This window comes from Tenrec ecaudatus, chromosome 14 (assembly GCF_050624435.1).
Source record: "Tenrec ecaudatus isolate mTenEca1 chromosome 14, mTenEca1.hap1, whole genome shotgun sequence".
Classification (NCBI taxonomy): Eukaryota; Metazoa; Chordata; class Mammalia; order Afrosoricida; family Tenrecidae; genus Tenrec; species Tenrec ecaudatus.
This window is the reverse complement of record NC_134543.1, coordinates 13169541-13188492: the sequence shown is the minus strand read 5'-3', so window position 1 is coordinate 13188492 and position 18952 is coordinate 13169541. Positions and strand designations below refer to the sequence as shown.

General features: G+C 56.9%; 1 protein-coding gene across 2 annotated transcripts in view; it reads right to left on the bottom strand.

Annotated features, from left to right (window-relative positions):
* Nucleotides 1-3304: 3304 nt before the first annotated feature.
* Nucleotides 3305-18952, bottom strand: part of TTC7B (tetratricopeptide repeat domain 7B) — a 253479-nt gene continuing 237831 nt past the window's right edge. For both annotated transcript variants that reach the window (XM_075530524.1, XM_075530525.1), the window contains one exon: nt 3305-4275. In XM_075530524.1, coding sequence (XP_075386639.1) covers nt 4054-4275 — 222 coding nt within the window. In that variant the 3' untranslated portion in view covers nt 3305-4053. The remainder of the gene's footprint in view (nt 4276-18952) is intronic.

The following is an 18952-nucleotide window of genomic DNA, read 5'->3' as shown; positions in this document are numbered from 1 at the left end:
ACGGGTGGGAGCCTAGGAACAGAGGTGAGGATGGCCCCGGACGGGGCAGTGTTTCCTTTGCTCTGCTGTGTAGAGGCTCGCCATGGGTTAGACTCGATGTCACCTAACAATAAAAATAACACCATCAAATGTCTTGGGGTGGCTTGTAGGCTGTTCAGAGAATGTGGCCTTTGTCTCAGGGTCTTAAGAAGACTTCCATTGGAAGTCCTTGGACTTGCTCCAGTGATCAAAGCATCTTTGCTGAGGGCGCCTAACCGATTAGGCTGTGCTAATAAGGAGACTCTTGGGTGGGGGTGGCCTAGGCCTGAAAGACCCCTGGGCGATATCAACTGGTAATATTGACCACCTCAGAGGAGGAGCTTGGCTACGTTGAGTGACGTGATGAGGCCCCAATGACAGAGGCTCCCTGGCCTCCCCGGTTGGTGAAAGACACTGATGTACAAGGGAAGGGCGGACGTCCCTCTGAGACATGGACACTCAGACCTTGCCCTATGGCGCTATGGCTCTCTTCATATCCTTTTTGTTATAAACAGATGTAGAGTTCTCTGTGTATCCCATGAGTCATCCTAGTGATGTGTTGAATCTGAGGGGGTGGTGGGAGCCAGAAGGTCAGAAGTGGGGGACCTTAGGGATCCTGGAGCTTATGGATGTTACCCTGAGGAGGGGGGTACTCTTGAATGTGGGGTCAGCAGGTCACAAGTTGAGGGTGTCCCAAACTTCTGGCTGTTGACTGTGGTCTTGGGTCAACCTGGCAGTCTCATCACCCACCATGCCCTTTAACTGGTTCAGGTTCAGTTCAGGAAGGCTCAGGAGAGGAAGAGGTGTAGGTGCAGCTGGCACCAGAACAAAAGGGTTAGAGTTTCGCAGTATGATTCAGTTAAGGATCCTGTGATGGGGAGATAACTCCAGGTAACCGGGTGGGCTCAGTGCAATCCGTGGGTTCTCAAGAGGAAGGAGAGCCGGTCAGAAGGAGCAAAGGTGTGATGTGCGGCTGTGGCCCAAGGAATGAGGACAGACAAGGCAATTAAAGACTCTCTGCTGGGCCCCCGGGAACTACAGCTCTGCCAGTACCTGACTTCTAGATCCGGGACCTCCCACGCTGGCCAAGAGCAAGAACGTTGTGTTGTCTAAGGCACTGCATTTGTGATGGAGTCTCTGTGCGGTACAAACGCACCCAGCTACAAACCGAAAGGTTGGGATTCTGAGGCCAGCCTGAGGCACTGCAGAAGACAGGCTGGGGGGACAGGTGATTGCTTCCAAAACATCCAGCTCCTGACTGACAACCTGGTGAACGACAGCTGCACTCGGACCCACCTGGAGTTGCCCTGAGTAGGTGTGGATGGCCACCAGCCACTTCCTGAGCTGTGCAGAGTGGACCGAGGGAGGCAAGGACGGAAGCCAAGAGGACACTGCCTTCATCCAGCAAGAGATGGCCCGGCTGGAATCGAGGTGGGGAGAGGTGCGCTGTGGCTTTGAGGAGAAATGATGCAAGGTGTGGAAAGGCTGAGTGAGGGTGGTGGTGTCAGAAGAAGACCCAATTGCTTAGGAAAGGGGTCCTCATGACCAGACCCAATTGCGTAGGAAGGGTTCCCCTTGGGGCCCTCATGACTTCTCTGCACTCATGGGGGCGAGGCCTCCTTCCGCTATGAACCAATGAACCCACTGTGTTCCTTGCTCCAAGTTCATCAGTTCAGGTGATGGAAACGTCCCAGGTTCCAGGGCTCAAAGGGTGACTCAGGAGTCTCTCACTCTTCTCCTCGCTGCCCTTTCCCCGGAGTTGGCATCATTCTCAGGCAGATGGCACCCAGGCCCAGACTGGCATCCCCGTGGGGCACTCCATAGCCCATATGTTTCTTTCTAGTATTCCCTTAACCAAGTCCCAGGGCTGCACGCATTCGAACTTCGCCGAATCACTGAAGGTGGGGGGTTACAGGACTGTGACTGGCCAAGCTGAGGTCATGTGTCCACGGTGGGGGCGCCAGGTGGGTGAGCGCTGCTGAGGGCATGGGAAAGGAGAGCTGGGAGGGGCTGGCACTCCCAGGGCTGGGGGACAAACAGAATGATCGCGAAGAGCCATGCAGGACCACCGTAAGAGCTTCTCAAGGTCAGGTCTGGCGTTGAGTTGAGCCTGGAAGCTGTGGCTGGTGCCCTGGCTGGACTAATGTCACTGGGCATCTGCCCCTTACCTTTCCAGTTCCCACTCCTTCAGGATGGCAGGGCTGGGTCCTGACCTCTGGCTGAGGAAGCTGCCTCCACTGCCAGCCACTGAGAGGGCCCTGCCCTTTCCTGGCAAGGTCTTGCCTTGCTGAGTCCGTGACTTAGAGACATCCGACCCCAAAATACAGCCTTGGAGGGCTGGTGCTGAACAGGCGAGTGCTTCCCTTCTCAGCCACACCAGGCTCCTGCTGCCGTCCCTCCTAGAGTGCGTGGGCACCTCCAGACTTTAGGGTGACCAGCATTCATGCACACCCACATACACACTCCCACGGTACTCCCAAGTGGATTCTGATTCCCAGCGACCCTGTAGGGACTAGGTACCATTGCCCTCTGTGGTCTCCAAGCTTTCCAGCCAGAATTCTGATCAAGGAGCCCTGGTGGCACAGCGGTTAAGCAAGAAACCTCACATTTGTTCCCCAGGGCAGTCTTGGGGCTTCTGGGGGCCCTCAGTTTCTCCCTAGGGCTTAGTCTTGCTGTCCTCTCTGTTCACACCTGGCCCCCAACACTGCACCTGCCTTCCTGGGGGCCAAATGGTGCCGAGCTTCCCTCGGCAGCTCCCACCCAATTGGTCTAGCTCAGGTCACATGGTCCTTCTTGCCCCACCCCCTCCTTTGCCGGCAGGAATGCTGCATGCTGATTGGCCAGGCCAGAGGCGCGGGGCCTCAATCCGAACATGCTGGGGAGGAAGCCAATAGCTACTGCGCTGCTGCAGCCAATTCTGACTCAGCGATTTCCGAAACTGTGATCGTTACCAGGGCGGAAACGCGAACCCCAAACTGCACCAGGGGCTGTCACTGCAAATGTGAGGCCTGAGTGCCGGGGATCCAGGACACTCATGTCCACCGTGCTCATTAACCTCGAGCAGAGAGAAGCTTGTGGGCTCGCTGGGTGGGGAGCATGGGAATCAGGCCAAGCCCATGGCTTGATTGCCCCTAGTGCTGGGATCGGACTGGTAAGAGACTCGCTCTCCCCACTCTGCTGGGCTGGCCTAGTGTCCCAGAACCGTGACACAGACAGCAACCCCTACCCCCCCACCCCACCCAGATGCTCAGCACCGTGGATCTTCCCAAACGACACAAGCCAGGGGTCCATTTAAAAATCATTTTATTATTAACATCATCTTCCCATTTAGCCAAGTGTCTGTCATGTATAAGGAATGTCGGTAAATATTCCATTTGAAGCTTCTTTGTACATATTTCCTTCGATAAATAAACTCTGGATTCACATAAAAAAGTTAAACTTAAATAACTCATATTTCCTTCTCTGGTAACAGGCATATATTGGCAAAATATAAATATTCTTGGACTTTGTTCTAAGTGAGGGCGGGGAGTCATCACAGGGTACAATTGTTGACAACAAAACCAAGATATTGTCAGCTGGTGTCCTGGTTCGGACCGGTACTGACTGAGGTGGGAGACGAAGATTCACATTGGTTTCTGGGCCAGGGGGCGGGGCAGCCGCGATGGGGAGAAGTTCTCTTTACAGCTCTTGATAAAAATAATCTGTTCTGCCGCTGCATTTTAACTTTGAACACAGTCTTCTACAGTTGCTGATTAATTCCATGATCATTTTACCGAAAGCTCAGATGTCGGCTGACAAAATATGGCACCTAATCCGGTCTGAATCACGCCAGTCGGCTCGGAACTACCACGGGGCTGAAATTCTACGCACAGATTTGCACGTGGAGCGAGTGGTGATTGCCTGGGGGTGGGGTTGCTGGGTGGTTAGATCCTTGTGGGCGATCGATCGGAACCTTTGGCTCTGGCCTCAGTGCCCGCCCCCCCTGAAAGTCACCCCCTGGGGGCAGTTGGACGTCCCTGGCACCCCTAGCTGGGCTCAGAGCACCCGGGGGATGATGGTGAAGGGCACGGCCGGGCTGCTGGCCTCCAGCTCCAGGGCCGTCAGGAAACACTCTGTGGCCGCTGTGTCGTTACCCTGCGCCTGGAGGACCTCGCCCAGCCCGTTCCAGACTTCGTGGGCTGTTGAGTTCACCTGGACCGCGTCCCGTAGGATCTTCTCTGCCAGGCTGTATCGGCCCAGCTGGTGAAGGATCAGCGCCTGCAGGCAGTGGACAGACAGACAGAGACACAGTCAGAGACCCTTAGAGTGCCGGACTTCTCAACATTCTTTCCAGCAAGTTCCTTGGAGGCAGGAAGGTAGCTCCCAGGTGCTGGCATATTTTCAGTTTTGAAATACTTCCTGTAACTCCGGGTTAATCGTCAAGACACCCACCTGCACTAGATGAAGCGGCGGGCTCTCAGTCATTTGGGAACGTAAAAATGGCACTTCCACCTGGTTCATCCTATTACGTACCAACCAGGAACCAACCAATCAGAAAGGCCACCCGCAGGCTATCTGTCCTTGGTCATTCCCAGCCATCCTTTTATTTTCTTAATGTAAAGAAATGTCCGTATGACACTAATATCGCTACAACAGAGAGATGCTTTCTATCTGTCCGTTGTCCGACAGCCGTATTGGCATGTGATTCCCATATCATACATTTCTACAGTCCAATCACATCAAGAAGAGGGGTACAATCACCACCGCAATCAGCGCTAGAACGTTTCTTCATTCTTGAACTCATCATCATTAGCTCCCCATCCCCACACACCCCCTGTGCCCCCAAGGAGCCATTAACCAACCATTTGTCTCTATAGACGGAACCTCTGCTGGATTTCACATACAGAGAAACACAAAACAAACGAGTTGGCCTCTTCTTTCCTCATGGTTTGGCTTCGTCTGGAAGCTCAGCTGAAGCCTGTCCGCCAGCTCGGACCCGGGGAGGTACTTCAGATACTGCTGGTACAGTTTCCAGCATGATTGTAACACAAGTGACCGGTGTGTGGTGGATCATTTTAATTAACTATGTTAAAAAAGAATGGGTTGATGTTTGTCCAACCCTTTCGGGAGGTAGCGTATGATCCCAAACTGCTGGTCTTGAAAGAAGTAGTCCAAGGCCCACTACAGGCACCGGTGGAAAATACGGCTCTAGGGATTGACGTAACGCATCCAGATGTTGCAAAAAACAGCTACGGATGCGGGAAGTGCTTGCTCATCTATGCCAGGAAATTTGGAAGACGGCTACCTGGCCAACGACCTGGAAAAGATCCATAGTTGGGCCCATTCCAAAGAAAGGCGAGCCGACAGGATAAAGGAATTATTGAACAATATCATTCGTGTCACACGTAAGCAAAATTTTAGTCAAGAACAAGCCCAAAGTTGGGGGCAGCAGTACTTTGACAGAGAGCTGCTACAAATTCAAGCCTGCGTCCGAAGAGGGGGTGGAGCAAGGATCTCATTGCCGATGCCCGCTGGGTCTTGGCGGAAGGCAGAGAACACCAGAATGATGTCTACCCGTGTTCGGCTGACTATGTGAAGGCATTCAAGTATATGGACCATATAATAAATTGGGGCGAACCCGGTGCTGAATGGGAATTCTACAACATTTGGTTGTACTCTTGTGTATACACTCCTAGAGGCAATGGTTTGAATGGAACAAGGGCATGCTGTGCGTTTGACATCAGGGAAGGTGTGTGTCCAGGCCATATCCTCTCACCCTGCTTAGTCAATGGATATGCCGAACAAACCGTCCGGGACGCTGGGTGACACGAAGAGCGTGGCACCAGCATGAGCAGGCTGGTGAATCAGATGTGGGGTGTAGACGACACGACCGTGCTGAACGCGAAGAGGACCGCAAGCACTTGACGAGTGGAGACCAAAGACGCCGCCTTCCACGTAGCCTACACCCCAACGTACAGAAAACGGACGTCATCACTCTCAGGCCAGGAGGCAGCTGTGACCAGCGGAGCAATGATCGGAGCTGAGTAGCTTATCTTCCTTGGGTCCACCATCGACACCCATGGAAGCAGCAGTCAAGAAAGCAAACAGTGTAGCTCACTGGGAGCATCCGCTGCCAAAGACCTCTCTAAAGTATGAAGGAACCAAGCTGTCCGAGGACTCGGGACACCCCACCCCAGCCATAGCCTTGTCAATCCTCTCACAACGATCCTCCGGACAACGATTGAGAAAGACTCCAGAATCAAAGCATAGGAATTACAGTATCGGCAACAACTCCCAGAAGACGGGCCACGCGTGTCTTGGAAGAAGGAAAGCCAGAATCGTCCTTCGAAGACAGGATGGTGAAGACTTCTTCTTGCATACTCTGAACATGTTCTTAGGAGGGACCAGTGCCTAGAGAAGGACTTCGTGCTGGGTCAAACAGAGGGTCAAGGAAAAGAGGCAGACTCTGAACAACATGGATGGACAGAGTGGCCGCCACAAGGGGCCCAAACAGAGCAAGGACTGTGGGGAGAGCACAGGAGAGGCCAGTGTGTCATCCTGTCGTGGGTCGGGTCACCGTGAGTTGGCATGAACCGGACGCACCTCGTCGCCGCCATGACCACCATCATCACTACCACCACCACCACCATCACCAATGCCACCGCCACCACCATCGCCACCGCCACCACCATCGCCACCGCTACCACCATCACCACCATCACTGCCACCACTGCAACCAGCCTTCCTCCCTCCTGAACGGCAGCGGATTTACACTGAGCAGCTTATCAGCCTCGATGCTCCTCCTGAAATGAACACACAAAAGATGGGGATACTTGTCTAGCTTGGTTCTTTCGCTTCTGAGCGTGTTTTTCTCTGAACAAAAGTTTTTCATTTGAAAAACTGAATTCCTTGGTCTTTGGTGGTTTTTGAAATTACTTCAAAGCTTGGAAAGTTACCCTTTCAAAGAGCTGACAAACGTTCGATTCTATTTATTGTGATGTGGTCTTCTTTAAATATATATATATATATATATTTTAAGTAGCCAACTCCTTTACCTTGGCTGATGATCGGAAGCCAAAGGCATTTCTTCTACTTTGATAGACACAAATGAGCTCAGCCTTCTCGCTCCCCCTCTGGGAAGGGGCCGCCTTGGTCGCGGAGTGAGGGATGCACAGGCGGTCTATTTTGGGGCTTCTGGTGATCGTTCAGTGAGCCACAGCCCCCAACTTTGTAGCAGTGCCACACTGTTTCAGTTTCTGCGACTCCAAATCATGGTTTCACCAGTGGGATGACAGTCTCTCCGGTTTCCTGACCAGTTTGCCCTCTGTGACTCCAAACGGCGTTTAAAATCAGCTTTGCTCTTTCCCTTTGGGAGTCGGGTTGTAAGGGCGTCAAGCCGCCAACCACACCAGGGGAGCCGCGGCTAGTGGCCAGGCCCTGACCCCTGCTTAAGTGTGTGTGTGTGCGCGCGTGTGTGTGTGTGTGTGTAATCAAGCCTAAAGGTGGCTTCCTGAATAGCGGCCTGCCTTCCCAGTGTCACCAGCACCCACCAAGCTAGCCGGGGCTGCCGGGACTTGTGGTCCCATGGGGGAGCCTGCTAAGAAGAGCTCCGGCCCTCGGCAGAGTAGCAATTCTGGTTGGGGAGCAGAGGGAGAGGTACCCTGACTGGGAGAACGGAGAGGGGAAGTGGCTGGGCCGGAAGTGTGCTCACCCTCCTGGGGCTGCAGCGTGAGAGGGGACGAGGATCTCACCTGCCTTGCCACACGGGCTCCGCTCACATTCACTCCGCTGTGAGTTCCCGCGCCCTTCCGGGGCAGGTCAGGCTTGGAGGTCACCCCGTGCTGTGGGCAACCGCAGCCACTGCCAGTCTGCACAGGGCTTGCTGCTCGTAGCTACCCGCCTAAAGGTCATGGTGCCCTCTCCTCCACGAGGGGCGAGGTAGCCCTGTGCCCAGAGAGGGCAAACGGTCAGCCAGGGCCTGGGACTTCCTGACGGGACGGATAACCATGCCAACAACAGCAAGCACTTCCAGAGTGTTCCTGCCCTGCCAGGTCCAGGGCTCCGTGCTTATGCTGGTTACCTCATTTAAGACCTAGGGGCTCCGGGGAGCATGCCTGTCCAACTGGGGCTGCCTGCTGCCGAGAAGCAGCCAGCAGCCACGGTTGGTGGAGAAGTGGCCCCATGTGGGGGTTGCTTGTGGCCCCATTTTGCAGATAGGTAAACAGAGGCTCCCGAAGGCTGCCCCTCTTGCCCACAGGCACATAGTTAACTACTGCAGGGTTCAGGCCAGCCCCCTCTCTAACCCTTATGTGCTGGCTGACAGCCTTTAGGAATGGGGTCCAGGTGGTTAAGAGACCCAACCCACCTCCTCGGGGTGCTCTTCCTGCCCTGGGCTCCCTTTAGAGAAAAATCTGTTGGCTTGACCACCTCACCTCACCCATCAGCCTCTAAGGTCAGCCAGAGCAGAGTGGCGGCCACTCTCCCAAGTCACATACCATAGATCTCTGTCCCCTGGCTTCTACGGGAGGCCGTCACCCTGCAATGGCCTGGGAACATTCCCGAGGCAGCCAACTGAGAAACGAGGGTGGGAAGGGCCCGTGGGCAATGGCGTGAAAGGATCGGCTGGCTTCCAGGAAGAGCCTGTTCCTTCCAAGTGTGACCTCGGCGTCGGAAGATGTGGGACAGAAGGCATTTCCAGCGGGCTCCATGAGGCAGGGAGGCCGACGCTGCAGGTGCCTGCTAAGTGGACAATGAAGGACAGGCCACCTGGTCTGACAGTGTGGGAGTCCTTGATCCAGGTGGGGAGGAGAACTTAGGTCCCAGGCAGCTTTGCTCCGCCACCAGTTTGTGAGTCTCTTGTGCTGCAGCAGCTGGTGTGTTGCTACGATACAGGGAACAGTGCTACTGCTATTTCAGATACCAGCTGGGCCACTAGGCCTGAGGGCTTCCAGACACAGGCAGACGAGGCAGAAAGGCCTGGAAATCGTCCCAAGGCTGGCCAGTGAAGCCTTAGGGGCGACAACAGAAGAAGCTCTGACGGGCCTGTTTCGGTCAATCAATAGGAGGAACCCTTCGCTGGGGAGGACCCTAAGGCTTGGTGACGCAGAGGGCCAACAAAGGCGAGGAAGTCCCCTAAGGAGATGGCTCGGCAGCACACACCCCCCGCAATGGCTTCAGCACAACTGGCGATGGGACGCTTGTCCACCCGCAGGATGACCCAGCGGGCCCTGGAGACCTTCCCTCTGTTGTATGTAAGGGTGCCCTGTGCCACCTTGATGGCAGTTAACAGCAGGCTCTGCTCCGGTGGAACTGACCATGCCGGCGCCCTGCCCCACGTCATGCACCATGCCGGGCACGTGCACTTGACCGTCGCTTCAGAGGCGTGTTCAGAGGGCCAAGTGCTTGCCTGGGATTTTGTGGGTCAGTGAGGGTGGAGCCGACCTAGGGGCCAGGTACACTCACAGTTCTCAACCTGTGGGTTGTGACCGCTTTGGGGGTCGAATGACCCGTTCACAGGGTCGCCCGATTCATAACAGTGGCAAAATGACAGTGATGAAGTAGCAACGAAAATCATTTTATGGTTGGGGGGGGGGTCACCACCACATGAGGAACTGTATTAAAGGGTCACGGCAGGAGGAAGATTGAGAACCACTGAGCTAGAGGAAGCTCTGTGACCCCTTCCCCCGGCACCCAGTGGGCTCAGGCTGTCACCCAGTCACATCTGTGGAAGCCAATGGGTGGGCGCCTGCCACCCCTGCCTTCCCTGTGTTTCTCCATCCACGGACTGCTTGCTGTCTTGAGCGTTCCTCCCCATGTTGGCAATTGAGATGGGCTCCCTGCAGGGAGCAGCTCCTGTCTGGCCCAAGCCTGCACCTTTCCTCCCAGGCCGTGAGGTCTCACGCCCCCTGGGTGGCCCACAGCAGGCTGTGAGGCTGCAGGCAGTGCACCATGGGGAACCCTGGTGGCCAACAAGTGAGATGTGGAGGTCCAGGTGGACCAGCACCTTGGGCCAGCAGAGAAACGGAAGCCACGGCTCAGACAGCCAGGCCTGCCTCCACGCTGCTGGGGTGGGGCCCAGCCCACCAGCCCGTTGGCTGGGGTTTCATTCAGAAAGCACATGTACCAGGGGACATGGCAGGGGACAAGTCCATCAGCCCCAGGCCCCTGCCGAGAACCAGCCCCATGAGCTTGACTGACCATCACCCTGCTGCTGGTAGCCAGCGACCTGCAGGGCTCTCCGTTGTTCCTAGGATTCTCGTGGGCTTGGAAATGTCCAGCCCATATACCGGGACTTATTTCCCAGGGTTGGAACAGACTGCCATTTCCAGATGACCTTGAAGCTTCCAGAGCTGCCTGGTTAGTGGAATTAATTCCTAAAGCCGGAGCTGAGCAGGGAGACAGGGCAGGCTTGCCAGGGGCTGCCAGCTCCAGCTTGGCAAGGGAATGACAAATGGGCCTCTGTCCACTGACAAGAACATGCAGACAGTGGCCGCACCAGGGGGTCAGGGAGAAGAGGCTCTGGTGGGCCTGGGCTACTGCAAGGGGCCAGCCTTGCAGGGAGGTGGGGCAGGCAGGCTAGGCGCTGGCCAGTAGAACCCGGGCATCTCTTGAGCCCCTATTGTCCTGCTTTCTCTCCTGTCCCAAGTTCCTGAGGCTGCCTGAAACCCACTCTCCCCGCCAGCTGGACCCTCTCTACTTTCTAGCTTTTTCCTTGGTGCTGCAGACTGTCAGCCTGTGCAATCCTGCAGGGCACAGGCCAAGCTGCCCCCACCTCCACCCACCCCGATCCCCTCTTGGCCAGCAAGGGCCTGGTTGGGCACCCCCTCCTCATACCAGAGGCACAACACGACTCTCAACCAGCCCTGAGCGTGGCAGGAACAGAGGTGGCCATGACAGATGCGTTTCTTTCTCCCCACAAACCAAACCCTGCCGAGTGACTGCTCAGATCTCAGCTCCTTCCTGCTGGGGGCCCGGGGAGGGTCAGCTCACCAGCCTCAGAGGAGGGGGGTCACCTCGGGGTGCCAGGCCCCCTCAGCAGGGAGTCACCATGGAGGGGGCCTACGAGGTCCCTTCAGAAAGGAGTCTTCTCAGAGGCCCTTCAGACAAATGCAGTCCCCTCCAAGTGGTGCATTAACCCCCTTCAGACACAGATGCAGTCGGCTCCCAAGCTTGTAATTATTATAATCAGGTGTTTTGCACAAATAGGTTCTTGGTGATGCACCAAATTGGAAGAGGGAAAAAAAAGAAAGAAAAAGGGGGTGGGGGTTAAATTAAACCTGTTATTTCAAATGAGACAAAATGGACTTGGCTGATTTGAAGACAATTAACATCTTCCTCGGTCATGTTTACCCTCGGTGATAATTGCGGGCCAAGGACAAAGCGCTGAGTGGAGGGTGCCCGGGCAGGTGCCCTGGGTGGGCTGTGTGGCCATGGCTCCTGGAGGCAGTGCTGGGAACCCTGCTGGCAGATGGAGCTGGCTCCTTGTCACAGGAAGCCTACAGGGCAAAAGCCCCTCTGGGAGATTTTAGGACACCCACCTCAGGCTGCTCTGCTCCCAGTGCACACAGCGAGGAGGATCTCTGCCTGTCCCTCTGCGGGCGGTGCAGGTGCAGGGAGCTACCGTCTGCCAGGGCATCTCCCCAAAGCCAAGCTGTTGCTCAAACCAGCTGGGGACTCTGGCTGGGGTGGACCAGGGGCTGGCTGGTGGTGCTTACCCCCAGGCGTCTGGCAGCAGGGATGCAGATGGACAGCTCCCCAGGGCTCTGCAGGCCCAGCTGCCGGTGGCTGCCTGCACCCAGCTCCTTCAGGCTGCTCTGTGTGGGCAGGGGCAGAGCTGGGCCATTGGCCATGCCCAGAGTTCTCTAGAGACACGGGTGTGCTGGGGATTCTGGGTGGGCCGGGAGCCACTTAGCCCCTTCAGCCCACTCCTGAGCCTTCCCACCCAGGACTGGGGTGTGCAGATAGTGCTGATGGAGGTGCACCTGACAAATGAGTCTGGAGGGCAGACGCAGCACCCCCCACCCATCCCCGCTTTATGCACTTGTGCCCTGCGGCAGCCACACTGCGTTCATTCTGGTGATCAACCTCTAGCCCTGCCAGCACCATGGAGGCTGCACCCCAACACAGAGCAGGGACCAGTTAGGGGCAGCACAGGCAGATGCCCTTTAGAACACCCTGACTGAGCCCAGCCCCCACTAGCTTACAGGGGGTGCACCTTCCAAGTAAGATGAGACCTCGCTGGCTAGGTGGGACTCCCCTCTTCGCTGAGGGAGTTGGGGAGTTGGTTGGGGGTGGGTGGAGGTGATGGGGGACACAGAGTAATGACCAGACTGAGCGCTCTCTGTGTCTCCTCCGGGGGGAAGGCTCACCACCACTCCCCTCCAACTATCTGCTCACTCACCCCAGATCCACCCTGCTCCCGGAAAAACTCCCCAGTCCCCTAGGAGAATTCAGAGACACCTGTACATCATCTAGGGTTTAGTGCCCTTCTCAAGGTGGGGAGGAAGTGACAGAGAGATGGGCCTTGCTCAAGGCCATGACCCCTCCCCCGCCCCCAGAGCGCCGGGTCTGAGAGCATGTGTGCAGTCCCGGCACGTGTCCCAGGCTGCAGACTCCGAGGGCAGCGCCCAAACGCTCCCCCAGGCCAGCTGTTTCCTGCAGGGCCTGCCAGGGGCTGTGTGCATGGCACAGAGAGATCTCTCTGGAAGCCTGGGGGCTCCCTGGATTCTGGGTCCGGGTCCCTGGCCTGAGGGGCAGCAGGGAGCCCACGGCAGCTACAGGGGTTGGCCTGAGACTGCATTTGCTGTGACCTACGCGGCACCCTGGGTGCCCATTCCCCCGGACACCATGGGCCCCATCCTGGGCACCATGGGCCCCATCCTGGGAACCTGACAGAGAGGGGAGCAGGGTGTAGTGGTGGTGTTTTACAAAACCGTCTCCCTTCAGTAAAGTAGAAATAGCCTGCAGGCCAGTGCCTGTCGCTGGGAGGAGAACACAGGAAAAGAAGGTTCTGGAAGGCTGTCCTTGGGAGATACTCGCTCACCACTTGCTCAGGCTCAGGGAGGACAAAGCCAGGCTTTGCTGCCTCCGAGCCCAGCGGCCTTTTCCCTGGCAAGCATCACAGGCACTGTCAGTTCTGAGCACAGGCATTTTGTGGGCGCAGCTGAGGGGGCCGCTGGGCCCCGCCCTAGTTTCCAACAATGCCTTGAAAAGGAATTGAGAGCGCAGGCGTTGGTGGGGGCTGGGCACTGTCCTCTCTACCTGGATTCCAGCCACCCGGGAGCCAGGCCGGGTCTACACTGGGCTGCTTGCTCACCCGCCCTGGCCTGCTGCACTGGCCCTGGAGGGCCCCCCTCACCAGGCCAGGCCTCCAAATGGCCAGACACAGAGGGCCAGCTATCAGCATCTGATGCCGGTCCAGGGGGCATCCTGGTGACGCTGTACCTCTGCGCCCTCTGGGGTCACAATCCCACCTGCTTGGCCTGCAGCCTTGGGGAGAGGCCCACACACTGGCACAGAGCCCTCTCACCAGGGGCAGTCAAGGGCGAGGCCAGAACTTCCTGGAGGAGGATTGGGGTGGTGGTAGTGGGGTTGGGGGGGCACTGTGCCGACTTCCTCTCAGCAGGCCAGGCGTCTTGGGAAAAGATTCTTCCCCTGCTTCCTGCAGATAGATTGCCTTTGTTCCCCTAAGTCAGGGCTGGGTATCTGCCTAGAACCCTACCTGGGGGTACCTGGCCTCTGGGCGCCCTCAACTTCCTGCTCCTACTGGACCACGGGGTAACTGTCCCCCATGCTGTTCCAACTGGCAGGCAGCAGTCCTAGGCCAGATGTTGGGATGCAGGACCCTAGGAACAAGCCTAGGACTGGAGCCAGTCTTGGGTAGAGGGGCTGGAAGCTGGGCACGCCTGGGGCAGGTGAAAGATATGTGTGTGTATGTGATAGAGACATAGAGACTTAGTCTGATGAGCACAAGCCCCCTTTGGAGGTTCCCCTTGTCTATGTGTGGTACAAGTCAGTGCTGAGTCTGGTATTCTGGAAGGGGAATGATAACTAACTAACTAACTAACTAACACACACACACAGAGAGAGAGAGAGAGAGAGAGAGAGAGAGAGAGAGAGAGAGAGAGAGAGAGAGAGAGAGAGAGAGAGAGAGAGAGAGAGAGAGTCTGGAGAGGCTACTGGCTCTGCTCACTCAGGATCTGCTGGCTGTGGGCGGCTGGGCCCTCCTGGGCTAGTTTTTCCAGGTCGGAGGTTTTATTTGAAGTTTGTGCTTTCTGGGGACCAGGCTCTCCAGCACTGAGCTCAATTCAGAAGGAAACGAAACTCAACAAAACAGAAACATTGAAGAAAAAAACTCGGGTTTCCTAAAGCCAGCAGCCACCCAGCGTTGAGAGTAGCCTCCCTCGGGGTTGGAAGCAGGGCTGGGGGTGTGCTCTGCGATGCCAGGGTCCCTGCTGCAGGCCCCTCCCACCCCTGCTTGCAAGCCTCCAGAGATGGGTCTGGGGGGCTCACCACTCCCCTGGGTGGCCAGAGCCATTCATGAGCAGCCTGAGCTGCCTCTCAAGCACAAGGAACCCTGCCTAAAAAGAACACAACAAAACACTCTCTGCCATGGGGCGGACTCTGATCCACAGCGGTCCCATAGGACGGGCCAACTGCCCCTGTGGGTTTCTACACGATTCTAACTCTATGACAGGAGTGGCCGGTGGTTTTGAACTGCTGATCTCGCGGTTAGCAGCCCAGTGTGTCACCACTACCGGATCAGGGCTCAACAAACTCAAGGACTCACTGCTAACAAGTCGATTCCGGCTCATAGCGTCTCGACCAGGGCAAGCCTTACCTAAATCCTCACTCTTGAATGTGTTCGCTGGTGAGGTAGTTAGCTTATTGTGCCAACCTGGCCGATAACCACATGTGGGGTTAATTGAAGGGCGGAGGGACAAATGGCTCCGTGAGCTTCTCCTTTAGAGATCTCGGGTCTCTTGTTTTGTGATGGTCCGACCAGGGTGCTGCTGCCTTAACCAGTTCCCTGCTTCAACTGACAAGGCTCCCTTCCTGCAAGACATCCCAGAGGAGAAGCCACATGGACCTACCCCGATGCAGCCCTGGGTGCTGGAGAAGCTGTGTGGAGACCCCTGCCAGTGCTGAGATGCTTACACGTTCACTGATTCAGCTTTCCTCCTGCAGTCGGCGTCACTGTGTGTGTTTTGTGAGATGGAGGAGGACTTTGTGGATTGGTGTCGGACATATGGGTTAATGTTGGACTTGTGGGCAGGGGCAGCACTGGGTTGGGATGTTTTCTTGATGTGCACTTAACCTTTATGTAAAACTCTCTCCTATACATGAGTTTCTGTGGATTTGTTTCTTCAAAGTACCCAGACTAACACAGCTGGGTCCTCTGGGGTCGTGTGGACCAGCCCCCTCTGCTTTCTGCCTGATAGCCCTTCACGACTGGACAGGGCTCGTTCCGGCACAACCCCTTGCTCAGACTTTGCTTTTCCATCCTAGACATCCTGAATCAGAATCTACCAGTGTAACTTCAGGAACCAAAGCTGTTTCTAGTTCTTTTCTTTTTGCAAGCACTCCAAAAGCACCTGGGGATGGCTGTAAAAACAACCACCACCACCCAGTGTTTAAGCAAATGAGGCTGAACAATGGAGCTCAGTCTCTGAGCAGCTGGTCCAGGGCCTCCATGCCTTTGCCTCCAACGCTGTTCAGGGGACTGCCGTCTGGCCTGTGTGCCCACTGCTAGGCAGGCTGCTCTGTGTGACTTATTGCATGGGACAGTCTGGGGCAGGCATGAGCCCCTAAGCTGCCACATCCGGGGGCTGAGCCCCTTGTTTCTGGACGAGGGCAGCCTGAGGGTAGCCCCTGGTTCCTTCTGCAGTGGGGGCGGTAGGGTCATCTCCAAGCCTGGCTCCTCCAGAGAGGACCCGGGTGTTGGGACTGAGCAGCGCATCAAGGGGCTCCCTGAGGGCTAGCCAGCCTCTAGGTGCTGAGCTTGGAGCCCTCCCCCGCTGACCTGGGAGAAAGCCCCTTGGGGAGAATGTTCTGGACATGTGATAGCCCACCCAAGCTGATGCCCTGATCCAGCACCACAGGGTGCCTGCCGGGCTCCAGGCCACCACTGGATTACCTAGCTGGCAGGCAGCCCTCCCTCCCCAGGACCTTCGGATGGTGGCTGCAAACCTTGCCCCCACCCTCCATCACATTGCCATATGGGCTGGAAGAGCAGGTTATGCCGGTAACTCATCAGACAAGGAGGGGGTCTGAGTTCTCCCACCGGCAGGGTTTCTAGACCCCCACCCGCACCCCAGCCACAGTCTGGGAGAGGCTGTCTAGACCCACAGTCCCTTGGAGACGAATCACAGCACGGTGATGGCGTGACTCAGGAAACGGGAGAGGAAAGTGACTTGAATGTCGAAGGAGGACTTCGCCTCAACGTTGGTGCCTTTGGCTGAGCCGCCACTGACATCAGCAAGAGACTGCCTAAGACATTTACGTATGCATGCCCGCACTCTGACGCCAGCACGCGGCTGCAGCCAGCATCTGCTTTCTCTGCCCCACCAGCTGTCCTCACCCCAAGCTCTGCGAGTTCAATCACATTCATAGTCACCCCGGCGTGCTGACAGCTCCCAGGATGCTGACAGTCCTGAGAGAGCAGGCCGGGCAGGGGAACAGGGACCCCAGGACGTGGGTCCCTCTGCGCGCCTGGCACAGGCGCACCTCGCCTGGCACAGGCTGACCTCGGGGCCACCACCTGCTTGCTATCAAAGGGCCACGAGATCCCCCAGCTCCTCTCCCATGCCACTGAGATGGGGGGGGGGGCGGAGCTCAGCTTGAACGTGGCTATGGGCTATACGGGCTCTTAGAGAGCAAGCCTTCCAGGGCCTGCCACGTGGCCGCCAGTGCTTCCCATGCAGCTAACCTGGCTGCCCTGGCTGGTACTTTTCCATCTGCGATGGGCAAGAGACGCCTGTTGGCTTATTTATACATCTCCCTGGTTGACTTATTTATTTATTTTTATCAACCTTCCCCGACAACAGGCAGTCGGGCGGGGCTGGGGCTCCCCACGGTCCCAAGTTCGCCCCGGCAGTGGAAAGTTTGCGCTAATCAGACCCGAGAGGCCAGAGTTCAGCAGGCGGCCTCGGGAGGCCGCGCCCGGGACGTGTTGGGGAAGATGGAGCCCTGCCTTGGCTGTGCGTCCAGTCGGGATGTTGGTGGGGTGTGTGTGTGTGGGGCGCTCTGTGTGAGCTTGGCCAGCCCTGTGCCCTCAGCCTCCTGCTCCCCAAGCTCAGCTGAGGCCAGGAGGCCACACAGAGGGAGAGGGTGCTGGGAGGGGGCAGTCTTGAAGGCTCTGGTGGGTAAAGCATAATTTCTGTGACATCTGTGACGCTTTGCAAAGGAGCTTCCTGGGGGGAGGGGGTGCTCAGGGCCCAAGAGAGGGAGGGGGGTCCTCAGAAGCCCCCTCCCCCACTCCTGATGCTCACCTGTGTTAACAGATGTCAACATGTCTAAGCTGCACATGGAGCTGCCCCTCTGTCACCAGAGCGTGAACCTCTTCCCCCAGGAATTCACTGAGGAGCCCTGGCTCTCTGCTGGGGCAGGAGAGCAAGGCTGAGGCAGTCCTGCTGGGGGAGAACACTCCCTGCCTTGGGCTCCACACCCTTGCCCACTCTGCCTGGCTCCTGCTCTAGAGTGTCTGGTAAAGCCTCAGTCCCACAAATGCTTCCTGGAGCACCGGCCTGAGCCCAGGACGTGCCTTCCCGGAGGACTAGCAGAAACCCACTCGGCAGATGCTCCTCCTGTCTGTGGAGTTCAGTGTCCACATCAGTGGGCAGGGCAAGCGGGGACGACCTTTGGGGGTGGGGATCTGTGGCCACTAGACGGGGAGGAGGGGAGACACCCCCCCCACCAGAAGCAAAACAGCTGCCAGTGGCAGGACCTTGCAGAGAGAGGTGGCCACTCTGCCTGGGGTTCTGCGTGGAGTGGGGCGGCACAGTTGCCCACCCGCAGCAGTCACTGCATGTGTGCTTTAGAGCCAGGGAGCACTTCTGGCCCAGTGCAGAGCAGCCACAAAGAATGACCTTCCGGAGTGCTTAACTGAATCAAACAGAGCCAAATGGAACCAACCCCCCTGCCAGCCAGTCAGAGACTCACAGCATCCCTATGCAGGGTCTCCGAGGCTGACTATCTATGTAGGACCAGACAGCCTCATTGTTCTCATGAGGAACACCTGGTGGGTTTGAGCCTCTGACCTTGCAGTTAACAGTAAGCTGTGCAGAATGCTTACTGGGCTACATCACCAGCGCTCGACATTGACAGGAAATGCCACATAGCTCAAAGTGGCCAGCAGTGCAGAGAAGGGTCACCACCTGCTAGGCGATGCGGTCCTGTGGGCAGGGTCTCTGTGTGGGCACTCAACAAACACTGTCACCTGAAAGGCAGCCCCACGGCCTTGGCACAAGGCTGGTATGCTGTTGGCTGGCACTCAGGAAATGACAAGGGGGGATGTCCCTGCCTAGCGCCTCGACATCATACGGTCCCACCTAGTCCAGTGTCCACCTGGCCAAGCTCTGGTCCAATTTAGCCCGGGCTACATTCAGGTGGTACTGCCTGGAGCCCGGGTCAGGAGGTACAGAGGATTCTGTGGGTGTGGGTGGGTGACTCTTGAGCCAGGTTAGCTGGCCAGCCCCCGCTCCACTGTCCCAGAGGCCACCTTGAGATGCAAGTGTGGATGTGGGCGAAGAAAGCCAACGACCGGAGCAGGAGCCAGGATGACACGAAGTCAGCACGTTCCCTGTTCTCCAGACAGCGGACCCCCAAGAGTGCTGCCCAGGCCCTTGTGCACAGGCGCAGATGACTCACTCCCTGCGAGCCCAGAGGTGCCCATTCTGGCCAGTCAGCCTTTCCCATCCCTGCTGGAGGCTGCTGGCAGGAACCGCGTTTCCATTCT